The sequence below is a fragment of the Lepisosteus platostomus genome, chromosome 6 (genome assembly GCF_059453375.1).
Source record: "Lepisosteus platostomus isolate fLepPlt1 chromosome 6, fLepPlt1.hap1, whole genome shotgun sequence".
Taxonomy (NCBI): Eukaryota; Metazoa; Chordata; class Actinopteri; order Semionotiformes; family Lepisosteidae; genus Lepisosteus; species Lepisosteus platostomus.
The window spans coordinates 34,195,171-34,208,022 of record NC_142616.1 but is presented as its reverse complement, the minus strand read 5'-3'; the positions used below and the strand labels follow the sequence as shown (position 1 = coordinate 34,208,022).

The following is a 12,852-nucleotide window of genomic DNA, read 5'->3' as shown; positions in this document are numbered from 1 at the left end:
AACTCTTACCATAATACCATTCTTATTGAATAAAGTAATAAAAATAATAATTGCTTACACTTATATAGTGCTTTTCTGGACACTCCACTCAAAGCACTTTACAGGTAATGGGGACTCCCCTCCACCACCACCAATGTGCAGCCCCACCTGGATGATGCGACAGCAGCCATAGTGCACCAGAACGCTCACCACACATCAGCTATTAGTGGGGTGGAGAGCCGAGTAATGAAGCCAATTTATAGATGGGGATTATTAGGAGGCCATGATTGGTAAGGGCCAATGGGAAATTTTGGCCAGGTCTTACACTGGCGAAACTGGTTACATTCTGTAACCCCGATGTTACAGAATAAAGCTGAACAGACTAATGTCCTCTCAATGGCGTCATCTTTTATTTTGCAGATGGTCGTTCGGTGTTCTGCTGTGGGAGATTGTGACCTTGGGAGGAAATCCATACCCTGGAATTGCTCCAGAGCGTCTCTTCAACCTCCTTAAGACAGGCTACAGGATGGAGAAGCCCGAAAACTGCAGTGAAGAAATGTGTGTTTTCTCTCACAGAATGCTAAAGATGTGGTGCCTTTGGCTATTTCTCTTTCTGGAGATTTTGCTCACGAAGGCAGCTTTCATAGCAATTATAAAGACTAAGACATAAAGAATATGGGGAAATGTAATGGAAAAATTTGCAGGCGTCGGATACTTTTTATTACAAAGGGTATCTTAGCACCGTGTATCACTAATCTGCTCTCAGTGCACACTTCATATAGACTAATATTAAGAAGTCTTTCTTCAGAAGCCTTTTTCTTTTAGATCAAGAATATGCGTATGGTATAAGCTAATCCATTTGGCTGCCTCCGGGTCTTTTTATAACCTATTTTGTTATGTGTTAGGAAATTAGTTAAATCCATAGTCTTTGATAAAGTAGAGTTATTTTTGCAGGCTGTAGTCCTGGAAACATTATTAAGGCAATCAAGTTTTATTATGGCTTAGAATGGTGTTAAATTAATTCAATAAGGTCTTTGAGATTGGTATTGCACAAGAGGACCTTAACATGCTAAAGGAAATAACCTGTAGCTTCCTAAGCATTGCCTTGGGCCTGATTATAACATACACTGTAGGTATATCAAAAATCTTTTGTTTTGTTTACATATCATTCATTGCAGCCTTGGAGGAAGCATGGAGTATTTGCACTTTTTTCTGAGAATGGTTAAAAGAATAGCATTTTTTTATTTGCATCTTCTCATTTAAGTTGTTTAGCAGTCCAGCACTAGTCTTGTTTGTGGAAGTATGGTGTTCTGTGTGGGTGGCACAGTGGTGCAGTGGTTAGCATTGTTATCTCTCAGTGCTAGGGCCCTGGGTTCAATTCCTGGAACGTTATCTTCATGGTGTTTGTATGTTCAGTCTAAAGACATACTGGTAGATTAAATGGCTCCTGGAAAAATAAACCCTAGTGTGAGTTTGTGCATTTCTATGTTTGTCTCTGTGTGCCCTGCAATGGACTGGCTTCCCATCCAGGTTGTATCCTTCATTATGTCTGTTGCTTGCCCGGATAGACTCCAGCTCCCCATGACCCTACAGTATATTGGATAAAGTGGTTAGAAAATGGAGGGATAAATTGCTTTATGTCATATAATTTTACTTTCTTTGCCTGGTTAACTTTCTCTTCTAAATCATTAATTGTAATTTATTTTCCATCAAAATAAAAAGAAAAGTAAAGTGTAAAGGGCCCTGTTGAAGGCCCAAAGTACTAAAACAATAGTGTTTTAATAGTTTCAAAGTCACACATTCTGACCTGAAAACTCCTAACTAGTCATTTCTGTATTCCCACAGGTATAATCTGATGCTCCGCTGTTGGAAACAAGAGCCAGAGAAGAGGCCAACATTTTCAGAAATCAGTAAAGAGCTTGAAAAGATGATGGTGAAGAGCAGAGTAAGAGCCTAGCATACACTTTCAGGGGGCAGAATTGTTTCATAGCTGCCTTTATAGTACTAAACTGAGTTATTGTGATAATATACAAAGGTATTACTCTGAATTAAAAAATTGTAACAAAATTCAGATCAGAATACAATTTCTTAGACAAACGTTTGTTTAGACAAACTATACACATTCAGTATTCAGTAATAAAGCACAAGTAGTGGACAAAAAACTAAAACACCAATGTAAAGTAATTAATAGGGTGTTGGGCCACCAAGAGTGCCCTGTATTTACTGTGGCCATTAGTTTGCCCATGACTGGAGTTTTGCAAAAGGGATGTACCAACATTCTTCAGCAACAAAGTCAGTCAACTGTTTGTTGAAGCTGGTCATTCCAGAATATCTGGTAAATGCTCAAATGGATTTAGATCCATTTGACTGAGAAGGCCATGACATGTAGATATCATCAGTGTCATACTCATCAAACTACTGGGCAACCACACATGCTCTTTGGATGCTGACTTTGTTATCTCAAAAAGACACCCCTCCAGGCAAGAATGAAATGCTGAATATCAATTATCAGAACAATTCCAAAGATTTTACACTCAACATTCAGATAGCCAAAAATTAATAATAAGTAGATGTGGTGCAGAATAGGGGTAGAGATGATCACTCATTAACCATTAAACACTATTTAGCATTTACCTTAGGTTCTGAAGAAATTAGTAAACCCAAACGATGTCAGTAAGTGTGCTCTTATGGAACCACAAGAACCCTTCACTTTTGAAACCAAGCACTTAGGGCAGTAGAGATTGTTAGGTTGATGCTACACATACACGTTTCCATTTGACAAGACCATGGTGAAAGATGATTTTTGTAACCACATAATATTACTCCACTGCTTGATAGACCATTGCCTGCACTCTTTGCACCACTAGACTGAGAAACATGCCTTGCCAGATTGCAGTTTGTGCACTGCAACCCCACTAGAGTATCACGCTGTGTGTAGCACCTGGCAGTTTTTGATTAAACTGGCTGTTCACGCCTAGGTTGAAAACTGCAGTTTGTCTTTGAATTTTCATACTGACATCACCTTAGATATCAGTGCTTATGAAACATCGGCAAGTTGAGCTGTCATGGTCACTACAGTGACAAAAGTGCTGCTTTTGTGGTCATGTAAATCAATGTTACTCTTTTCGTGTGATTTTTTTAAATAACGAAGGAGTGCTCTTATTCTAGTTGAAAAGGATTTTTGTTGAGTTATAAATTCGTATAATTTCAGATTATTTGGAGCTTTTGTCATACACTGTTCTATCAGTTTTGGGGGAGTATGAAGGAGATAAGAGTGGGATAAACCAACAGAACCAGCAGAAGAGTGAATTGAGCACTATTGGTGTTTAAAGAATGGGAGATGAATCTGAATGGAGTCAGATGGTTCTATCTTTCTAGCATCAAAATAGATTCCTGGGAAAGACTGTCCTTTTTGCAATTCCTTGCTTGATCCTGTGAATTAGAGGCCATACATTAAGGCAACAAACAGTTTACTTGAAACCCTCTCAAACAATTTTACAGTTTTCTTTTCTACTGCAAATGTTCAGAGGTAGTGTTCTTAGAAGAGCATCTCTGTTCAGGTTACCAGAAACAATTCTATTTTAAGTATTAGTTAAAGTATTTCCTTAAAAAGGATATTCCTTTTATGAGAGCTTGAAAACCTAAAGCATTTTATTCAATCATGAGTGTTTCCTGTGTAGAAAAATCATATCTCTGCTCAAAACAAGGAGATGATTTTAGCTTGATAAGTAGAAAAATATTGATCATACTGGCATTTGAAGGTGAATAGCTAAATAGTACATCTGTTATTTATTGTGCACATATAAATTAATTATTATATCTTGTGGGGATTTAAGGGCTGAAATGTTATTGTGTGTTACTGTTATATCTTAAGTGCATTGTAGTTCAGCAAGAAGAAACAGGAAGAGTTCAGAATAACATTGTTCCATAATAGCCCTTTAGGACCTCTCAGCAATGTTGAGGGAATGAGAAGTATGAACTTCAGGTTTGATTCATTCCAATAACATACAGCCCTTGTTATCTCAGCCATGTTGCTTATGCTGTTCTTTTCCCTTCTGCCCGTGGCAGGATTACCTTGACTTGGCTGCCTCCACCCCCGCAGACTCCCTGCTGTATGACGACGGTCTTTCTGAAGAGGACACCCCTCTTGTGGACTGTAATAATGCTCCCCTCCCTCGCACACTCCCCTCCACATGGATTGAAAACAAGCTCTATGGTAGAATTTCACATGCATTTACTAGATTCTAAAACTCAGTTTAAAAGTTACTTTTTTTTCTGCCGTGATTGGCTTTTTTGTAGTCTGTCTGTGACTATGGTCAAGCTTTCTGGAAATCTATGAAAGAAAATGTCCAACAAACTGAGCGCAAGGCTTAGATTTCCTTTTGGCAGATCTGGACCTGCTTCAGAAGTAAACTAGGTGAGGAATTTCATATTGGATTTACTTTTTATGATGGCTATCCGAAGAGTCGCCACCCAAAGTGGGCTCTCTCTGGAATGTCATTTTAAATATACTTTAGATTTATTACTGGGTGGACAGCAGATATGTTTCCTGTTTTGCTTGAGTCCACAAATAGAGCTAAAATGTACTATTACTTGTTAATTGTGAATTTTTATTTGTTACTCTTGCAACAATTAGTCTGACAAAAAAAGCTTTATGTTGGCTTTTCAGGTAATACTGTAAATATGAAAGCATTGAAAATGTTTTTCATTCAATTTAATAGAAGTAAAAACAGCATGCAGTGTAAACTAACGTAATACTGTAATTCGAAAAGTGCTCTCTTAGCCATTTTGAGTCGCCTGTTGAGCGAGACTAGTTTACATTTGCATCAGGTCCTCTCAGTTGAGATCTGTGATATGATCACACTCTGTAAATAGGTGAGGGCTAATCAACTGTTCCAATTGTCTGTAATTTGTACTGTGCGCAAGACAGAAATGTAGAAATTCAAATTTAATATGCAGAGGGATTCTGTAGTGCTGATGGGGAAAACAATAAGGCTTTCAAATTGGGCTCCAGCTTTGGTGACATTTTAGACTGGTCCAATAGAAGACACATGTAGCAAGGTACAGTACAAGCATAGCTAAAAAGTTTTAAAACACTGTAAAAATGTTCCAACAGAAATTATATATCATTCTATAATTTGATTGATTATCTTCCTTGACAGGAAAATAACCCTGGAACATTTTATGCTTGAGAAATAATTGATAATTTCATGACTTGTTGTTTTCTATGTAGTAGAACAACACAGATTATGGCTATGAACAAATCAATGCCTGTTAAAAATCCACAGCAATGAATGGAAGTGGAGACATTAACTTATACTGTATGTACAGTTTTCACATCAGCAGTATTATGTGCATGGCATACTTTGTGCATTTGTCTTTATCATTGTGCTTTCTCATAGTGGCTGTGTGGTATTTGCTCTGGCACAAAGTAGTCTTTTCTTCATTTTCATTTAACTATATTCCTACAATTAAATATTGAATATTTAATTCACTTGCATTTGCCTTGCTTCGCAATCATCAATCTAATCATTTTTTAACCTATATTTGCTTCACTTATCCTTGACTAAGGTGTTTCTTGTTGAATTCATACAGTAAAACCCTTTGTGAGACATGCAGAGTCCTTTGGTTTAAAACTCGGAAAATGTTTCATAATCTCTTGTTATTTTTTGTTAATCATAAGATCATGATACAAAAATAATTCTTAATAAAGAAAAAAGAAACTTGTATTGATCTTATCCAGTACTTTATAAACAGTATATTTAATTAAAACTGCATTTTTATTGTATATTATATTATTTGGGTTGGCATGGTGAGCAATGGTTATCATTGCTGCCTCACAGCACTGGGGCCTTGGGTTCAATTCCAGACCCGGTGTTCTCTCTGCATGGTGTTGATGTTCTCTTTGTATTTGCATGGTTGCTCCAGTTTACTCACACAGTCCAAAGACATATTGGCAGGTTAATTGGCTTGTGGGAAAATTGGCCCGGGTGTCAGTCTGTGTGTGTGTCTGTGTCTGTGTGTGCCCTGTGATGGACTGGTGTCCCATCCAGGGTGTACCCTGCCTCGCGCCTGTTGATTGCCGGGATAGGCTCTGGCTCCCCCCAGTGATCCTGAATTGGATGAAGCGGTTAGAAAAGGATGGATGGATTATATTGTTTTTCTTGACTTCTAGAAAATGTTTTCTTTAGTTTAATTGTCCATGTCTATCTGACCTTAACAAATAACAACCGTTCCTGTATTTTGAAATATCCAACAGCTTTTGTTTCTCATCAGAATTCTACCTTTCTTTTTTCTCTAGGCTTGCTGTAATCTTTTGCTTGTTCATTGTTTACATACAGTACCTACCAAATATTTGCATTAAGTAAATATTTTCTTAAAAATGAAATCTAATGAAGTTCACCATTAAGCTGGTACACCAGCTTACACTACATTAAATTCAAATCTGTGTTTATTTGGTGGCCAAGGTTTTTCTGATACACAGGCACTGGAACATTCCTTTTACTTCACAGCTCATTTCTTGTTGATAGTTTGCCTATTGTAACTCATTTAGAAAGACTATAAACAAAAGCAAAACAAATGTATAAACCAGAATAGGTCATAAAAAAGTGAGTCTCGTTGTAGTTAGATAAGTTTTATAGTAATATTACAAAGCAAATAATATACTGCTGTTTCAGAGACACCTTTAATTTATGAGGTTCACCAAAGCCAAGGTTTCTTTGAGAGTCTTACTGTCTGCACTCTAACATTTTGATTCATCAGTGCAGAAAAAATTATCTGTTTTCGTTTTTAGGCATGTCTTACCCGAACTGGCCAGAGAAGAGCCCCGTACTGCTCACCAGACTTGATGGCACTAACCCTGTCTTTACAAGATATGCAAATGATAGTGTTTATGCAAACTGGATGGTTTCGCCTTCAACGGCAAAATTTATGGACAAGTTTGATAGCTAAAACAGAGTAAACCATCTCAAAAGTATGTATATGTGTATATTTATATATAGCTCTATATACTATGTGATGCTGAAGTCTGTCCCTTTTTATTTCTGTAGCTTTAAGCGTGGGTATACCAAGTTAATCCACTGAAATCGGAGGGTTCAAGGAGGCTATTCATTGCAAAATTGCTATCATTTCATGGGACATGCTTCATGCAGCTGTTTGGTATGTTATTCATTATCTTGAGGTCACATTATGTCATTGCATGACTATTTAAAAGTGGTATGTCAATGTTACAGTGTCTTTCGATTGCTGTGGTGATAGCCCCTGGTTATTACTGTTACTGATTAGCTACCATACGTAGCTCATTCATACGTATTTTATAGAAATAAAAAGGGACTACTTTATAATCACCTGGTGTATACATATGAGTGTGAATGGACAGAGGATGGATGGATTCTCAAAATAGCTCAGCCAACATGGATTCTGGATGGCAAAATCTACCAATGTAAATTAATTCAAACAAAAAGCTTATTTAAATGGTACTTTTATGTGAAAATTGATGCAAGGTTTCAGGATACAAATTGTGTTATTGTATTTATGAAGATAATCAGTCAAGCTATTAAAAAAATTGTTTCTATCTTGTAGTTTTGTTCATTCAGACATAAGAATAGTAACACTTGTTTCACGTACATACTGTACATAATGAATACTGTATATAGTATATACTGTATAACACTGGTGTTTTATTTATTTTCCCTCAGAAAAATACTTTTTCTTTAAGTACTTTCTGGTAGTAATTTACATTAGAGTATGTTACTATTAAAGGACATGAAGCCAAATGTGTATTCAGAATTACGTATTAGATGTGTTTATTTTAACTGGCAATTTTCTTTTGTACATAATGCACCACTTTTGTACCACTTTGTATTTTATCCATGATTTTACTTAGTATTAAAAGATAAATAGGAGATCTCTACCATTTCTAATTCTTATGATATTTTACCTGGGAATCTTACATTATATTGTAGATTTAAAGGATCTACACTTTTTGTTGCATGTACTTGTGTCCTAGTACTGACATTTAAGAGAACTCATTTCATAATTTGATTGTTTTTTGTTTTTATTAGTTATCATTATGTTAAATCTTAGACCTGAAAATGTGATGAATTGTAACTGAAAGACTTATTTTTCGTTGTAACACCAAATTTATTTTTGCACAAACTTTCACAGTGGAATTTGAAAACAATAGATAGTCAGAAGATTTTTTACACATGGTAGGCTACAGTACATAAATATCCACCTTTCCTGAGTGAAAATATTTAATCAATTCATGGAATCCTGGAGAAATAACCTCCGGGATCTCCAGGGTTATCTGCTGTTATGTCATGAAATTCAGAAACACATTTGTCTTTAAAACTGAATTTAATTCAACAGTGTGGTGCTACAGGTTTTAAATACATCATAGAGCTGTTTGTGGAAAGTCCAGTTTGTGGACATGAAGTCCAGTGATTTCAGCATGCTTTCAACATAGTTGTCCTAGAAACATTTATTGTGACATAAAGGACCAAATCAGTCATTTTCCTTGCACAGTGTTACACTTAAAATGATCACAACCTGATGTTAATGAAATTACGGTAATAATTTCCATAAATTTGGGACATTTCAATGAGTTAAAAGATTTGTTTAACAATTAGTAGTTACCAATTCCACCTTTACCTTTATGCAGTTACCAGCTCCACCTTTCCCTTAAAGCAAATAACAAATCTAGTTCTATGAAGATTAATTAAAAAAAAAATACAAATAATGTTATACCCAGGCCTTTGCTTTCCCATAACAGAGTATTATTGTTTAGTGCTGTTTGTAGTCTACCTAGCTTTCGGGTTAAAATTGAACCAATTTATTTATCCAGACATTTGAAAAATTCATAAAATAAGGGTATGATTAAAAAACCTTATCTTCATGAACTGGAGAGACCTTTGTCTATAAGGCTTAAGTAAGGCTCATTGCTCTAATGAATAAACAATAGCTGTTCGTTTGTTGTTATTTAAGTTCAGTGAGCCAGTGTTGTTAAGAATTAAAAGCTTGTTTACTAATATGCATTATTAGTTATGCATATTAGTTCTCTAAATTAATTGCTGTCTGTAGCAGTACTACAGCTGGCAGTTTTTAGTGGCTAATTAGAGTTAGTATTTGTCAGTGTTTTTAGAAGATGCTTATGTTTTATGCAGGTGTACTAAACTCTGAAGCCTACAGAGTATAAACAGAGAAGTCTACAATCAAAATGAAAGGAGGATTTCAACTTACAATCCATTTGATAACACAATGAGGAGCACTGGAAATGGTTCACTACTTGAAGGAGGGTGAAAAAAAAAACATTTTGACCTCTGGGACCAGTATGGTTTCAGAATAAGAGTGCCAGTTTTAATTTCAGCTGAATGATCATAATAGCAATCTACAGTAACTGCTTATGTTAATAGTGTGTGCTAAAATATTTTATTACCTAGGTTACTGAATGGATTTTAAAATAACTTCACATATGCTAGATTTACACTTAGTCGTGTAAATGTACAGTACCTGTGGCACTGTTGTGACTACCTGTGACCTGTAGTCAGCATTTATTAAAAGAGAACTGTACTATGCTGAGTTGTTTCTTTCACAGTACCTTTATTCAAGTAATGGAGTAGAGAAGATTTTGTTTGAAGTTTGTCTTTTCCATTCTGTAAAACATAAAAACCCTACCAATGTACTTAAATAAATATTGTTTAAGGGTACTGTGATGGGATAAAAGTATACATTCATTTTTTTAAGCTGTTTTTGTTTTTATTCCAGCATTAACTTTGCTGGCAACTTTAGACACATTTCACAAAAAAATTTTTTACACAGGCCTATTTTATTCACTCTGCTAATAATGGTTAGTACTTAACGGTGTTGTAGAAATTTGTCTTTTAAAAATGTTTATCAGGTATCACTGACCTGTCTTAATGAGAAAAAATTCACTCAACCTTCTGCAGATCTCTGTTTGCCACACAGCTACAGTATGCAGTTTTTTCCACTTGGTGGCAGAAGAATATAAAAATCAAGGGATTAATATGACACCGTTAAACATTGATATTAAAAATGTTTCTAAACCTGAAGAGTGCTCAAATGACAAGATTTAACATGTTGAATTTATGTAATTATAATTTATATTCATATCATGTCATATGCCCAAACCTTTTATATCAGTGATTAAAAAATAATTTATATCATTTTTTTGATTTACTGGAAATGTATATTATTGCCAGCTTTCCAGCTGCTTTTCCATCTTGCTTGCCATTATTTCAGAATGTATGATGACCAAAAACTCCCACAAAGATCATTTTGTCCTTTTTCAGAGTCCAGTCATTTCAACACACTTCATTGAGAGATGTTCTGAAAACTTCAAATCTCAGAAATTAGTACAGGTACAGAGCTGAATGCAAATTTATAGATATACCCCAGATACAAAACTAAAATCAATTAACCTGTGCTTAGAACTTTAGCTGGATCAGAACCACCTGGACCAAACCGGAAGACATACAGTACTGTATATTCCTCCAGGAATATCAGGGGTGAGAACACCTGAGCGTTCAGTATCAAGGGTGAGATCTGCAGTCTACTGTATATCATACCATACAAGATCCAGATGCAAAATTAAACACAAAGTGCTGCTATAGTCCACAGCTTTCTGACATTTTTAATAATGTTAAAACATGCATCTGAAACTAAATAGTGTTGTGCATTAGAGACAGCTATTTATTTCCTTTTTTTACCTACAGTAATAACTAGAAGGAACATTAGCAAAGAAAAACTCAGGAACAAAAAGGAAAAACACAAGTAACATATCATTTAAAGGCTTGTGTTCTAGTTTCATGTATTATTTCATATTTTTGTGTTTAGTATTGCAGTTGACAAAATACAGACCGAAAGTAGACACAGTGCACATTAAATTGTATATTTACAATAATTATGTCTAGGCTTTCAGATTTTTTTACTTCAAATTGATACCCTTATTTTTCTTTTTGACACAACCCTATATACACCTTCTTAAAAAAGTAGTCAGTCCACCTCAATTAATTGCAGCGTCTAGGAGCTTTGCAGATACAGCTGTAATTATATTCCATATTACTCTGCTGTTAGGTGTAAGTATTATTTTCAGAGAAAAAAACACTTTTGATTTTTTTGTATACTAGCAGTGTAATAAGCAGAGAAAATATAGGAGGAGAAATGTGACTTCTCCAATCTTGAAGCTTTTTCATGCAAGTCAAAAGTTCATTTCATATATATGGTAAGTGCAAACCATTCATCGCTGCTAGTTTATACAAGGCATCTTGGTGACAAACCCTGTGTTTATGTCTGTTTGTGGTTTATACTTTTGTTTTTGTAAATTGCTAAATGTACTTTGTGCAATTCTCAGACTATGAAATATTCAAAATAGCCAAGCAAAATATAAAATACCCACTTGACTGATTAAAAAACAGTAACATGTTGTGAAGTAAATTTCTTTTCCAAAGTCTTGTTAAAAAGAGAAGTTAACCTGGGGCAAAAAAAAAACATCTTAAAGAATCTTCAAAGAACTAGAAAACAAGATCTATATATTTATATATTTAACAACATTATTTTAAAAATGCAACTGTCACCTTCTAAATAAAATAAAAGGTATAAAATAAAGAAACAATCTGACTGTTTAACAGATCAGTGAATTAATTGCTATCTAAATATTGGTACAGCTTTGTCTTGTATACCTGTATAATACTTTACATAATTGCAGTATATAGTTTAACATGATATCAGTGATGTATTTTATCAGTAATTGTTCTTTCTGTGGGGAACAGGAATTTATAGTTTGAAAAAATGAAATGTCCTGGCTGTATATTTTGACCTGAATTTGTAATTAAATTTTAAAAAATTATATGAATCACACAAAATGTTTTTTACAGCTTTAATTCATAATTTGTTTTATCTATCAAGGGGTGAAGTGTTCTCTATAAATGTATCTACATCTTGTCTCTGTATACCACAAAAGTAGGAAAAACAGCAAAACAGAACTAAACTACAACCCTGACTGATAAGACAGATCTCAGACAAGATCAAGACTTGATTAACACTCACTTGTAAGTAAGAATTACATTATATGAAACAAAGGGCACCTTGGTGAAGATTGGAGGATTTGGATGACTTGAAGACAGGGTGGAGTTTTTATATTTAGCAAAGTATTATTTTAGCTTTAAAGCTTTAAAGAAACTCCAAGTATGATAGAAATTTCTTACAAAGAGGGAAGTTCTAAAAATACAAAGTTTATGAACCTGAAATCATAATTATTTTTAAATGTTTCTGAGGGTGTCTGAAAATACCAGTGCAATACTGCATAAAATACAGGAAGAAAAAAAGAAAACAATACACAGAGTGTATGTTTTTCATTCAAATACAGCAACGCTTAAATATACTGTATACTGTAGATATAACACTGATAAAATATTTTACAAAGTTCAAAGCAGAAAGAACATACAGTGTATAAGGAAATATAGTGTGAAAGGAAAAAAAGCCATTCTATGCAATAATACAGGGTATTTTATCAATCCATGCTGTCTAGGGTAGCATAATACATTTTCAATGCACTGATCAAGTATATCTTGATCTGGTATATCTGAAAATCTAAAAATATTTAATTTGTTGCAATACTATTATGTATTCAAATCATAGTTCTCTGTTTCACTCTAACCTACAGTAGGTTTCATGATTATGGTATTGCCTGATTACAGTATGTACTGTACAGTATATGCATGTGATTACATTTCAGGCAATCGCATTAACGGGCTCAACAATGAATTTGCAGGATGGTTAAAGAATGCCAGACCTGACACCAGTGGAACAAGAAAGGGATATATGGATACTGGATACAAACCATTCACACACAAG

General features: G+C 34.6%; 1 protein-coding gene across 2 annotated transcripts in view; it reads left to right on the top strand.

Annotated features, from left to right (window-relative positions):
- The window catches only part of ret (ret proto-oncogene receptor tyrosine kinase), a 46,740-nt gene extending 34,925 nt beyond the window's left edge, over nt 1-11,815 (top strand). Inside the window, exons 17-21 of one of the 2 annotated variants that reach the window (XR_015939577.1) lie at nt 400-537; nt 1,825-1,924; nt 4,048-4,195; nt 6,773-7,137; nt 9,144-11,815. Coding sequence is in view for 1 of the 2 variants with exons in the window: in XM_088635564.1 (XP_088491690.1) it covers nt 400-537; nt 1,825-1,924; nt 4,048-4,195; nt 6,773-6,930 (544 nt within the window). In the remaining variant the exon portion in view is untranslated. Of the gene's footprint in view, nt 1-399; nt 538-1,824; nt 1,925-4,047; nt 4,196-6,772; nt 7,553-9,143 lie in introns of those variants that run through there. The other variant, XM_088635564.1, reaches the window with a different exon arrangement.
- The last annotated feature ends 1,037 nt before the right edge of the window (nt 11,816-12,852 follow it).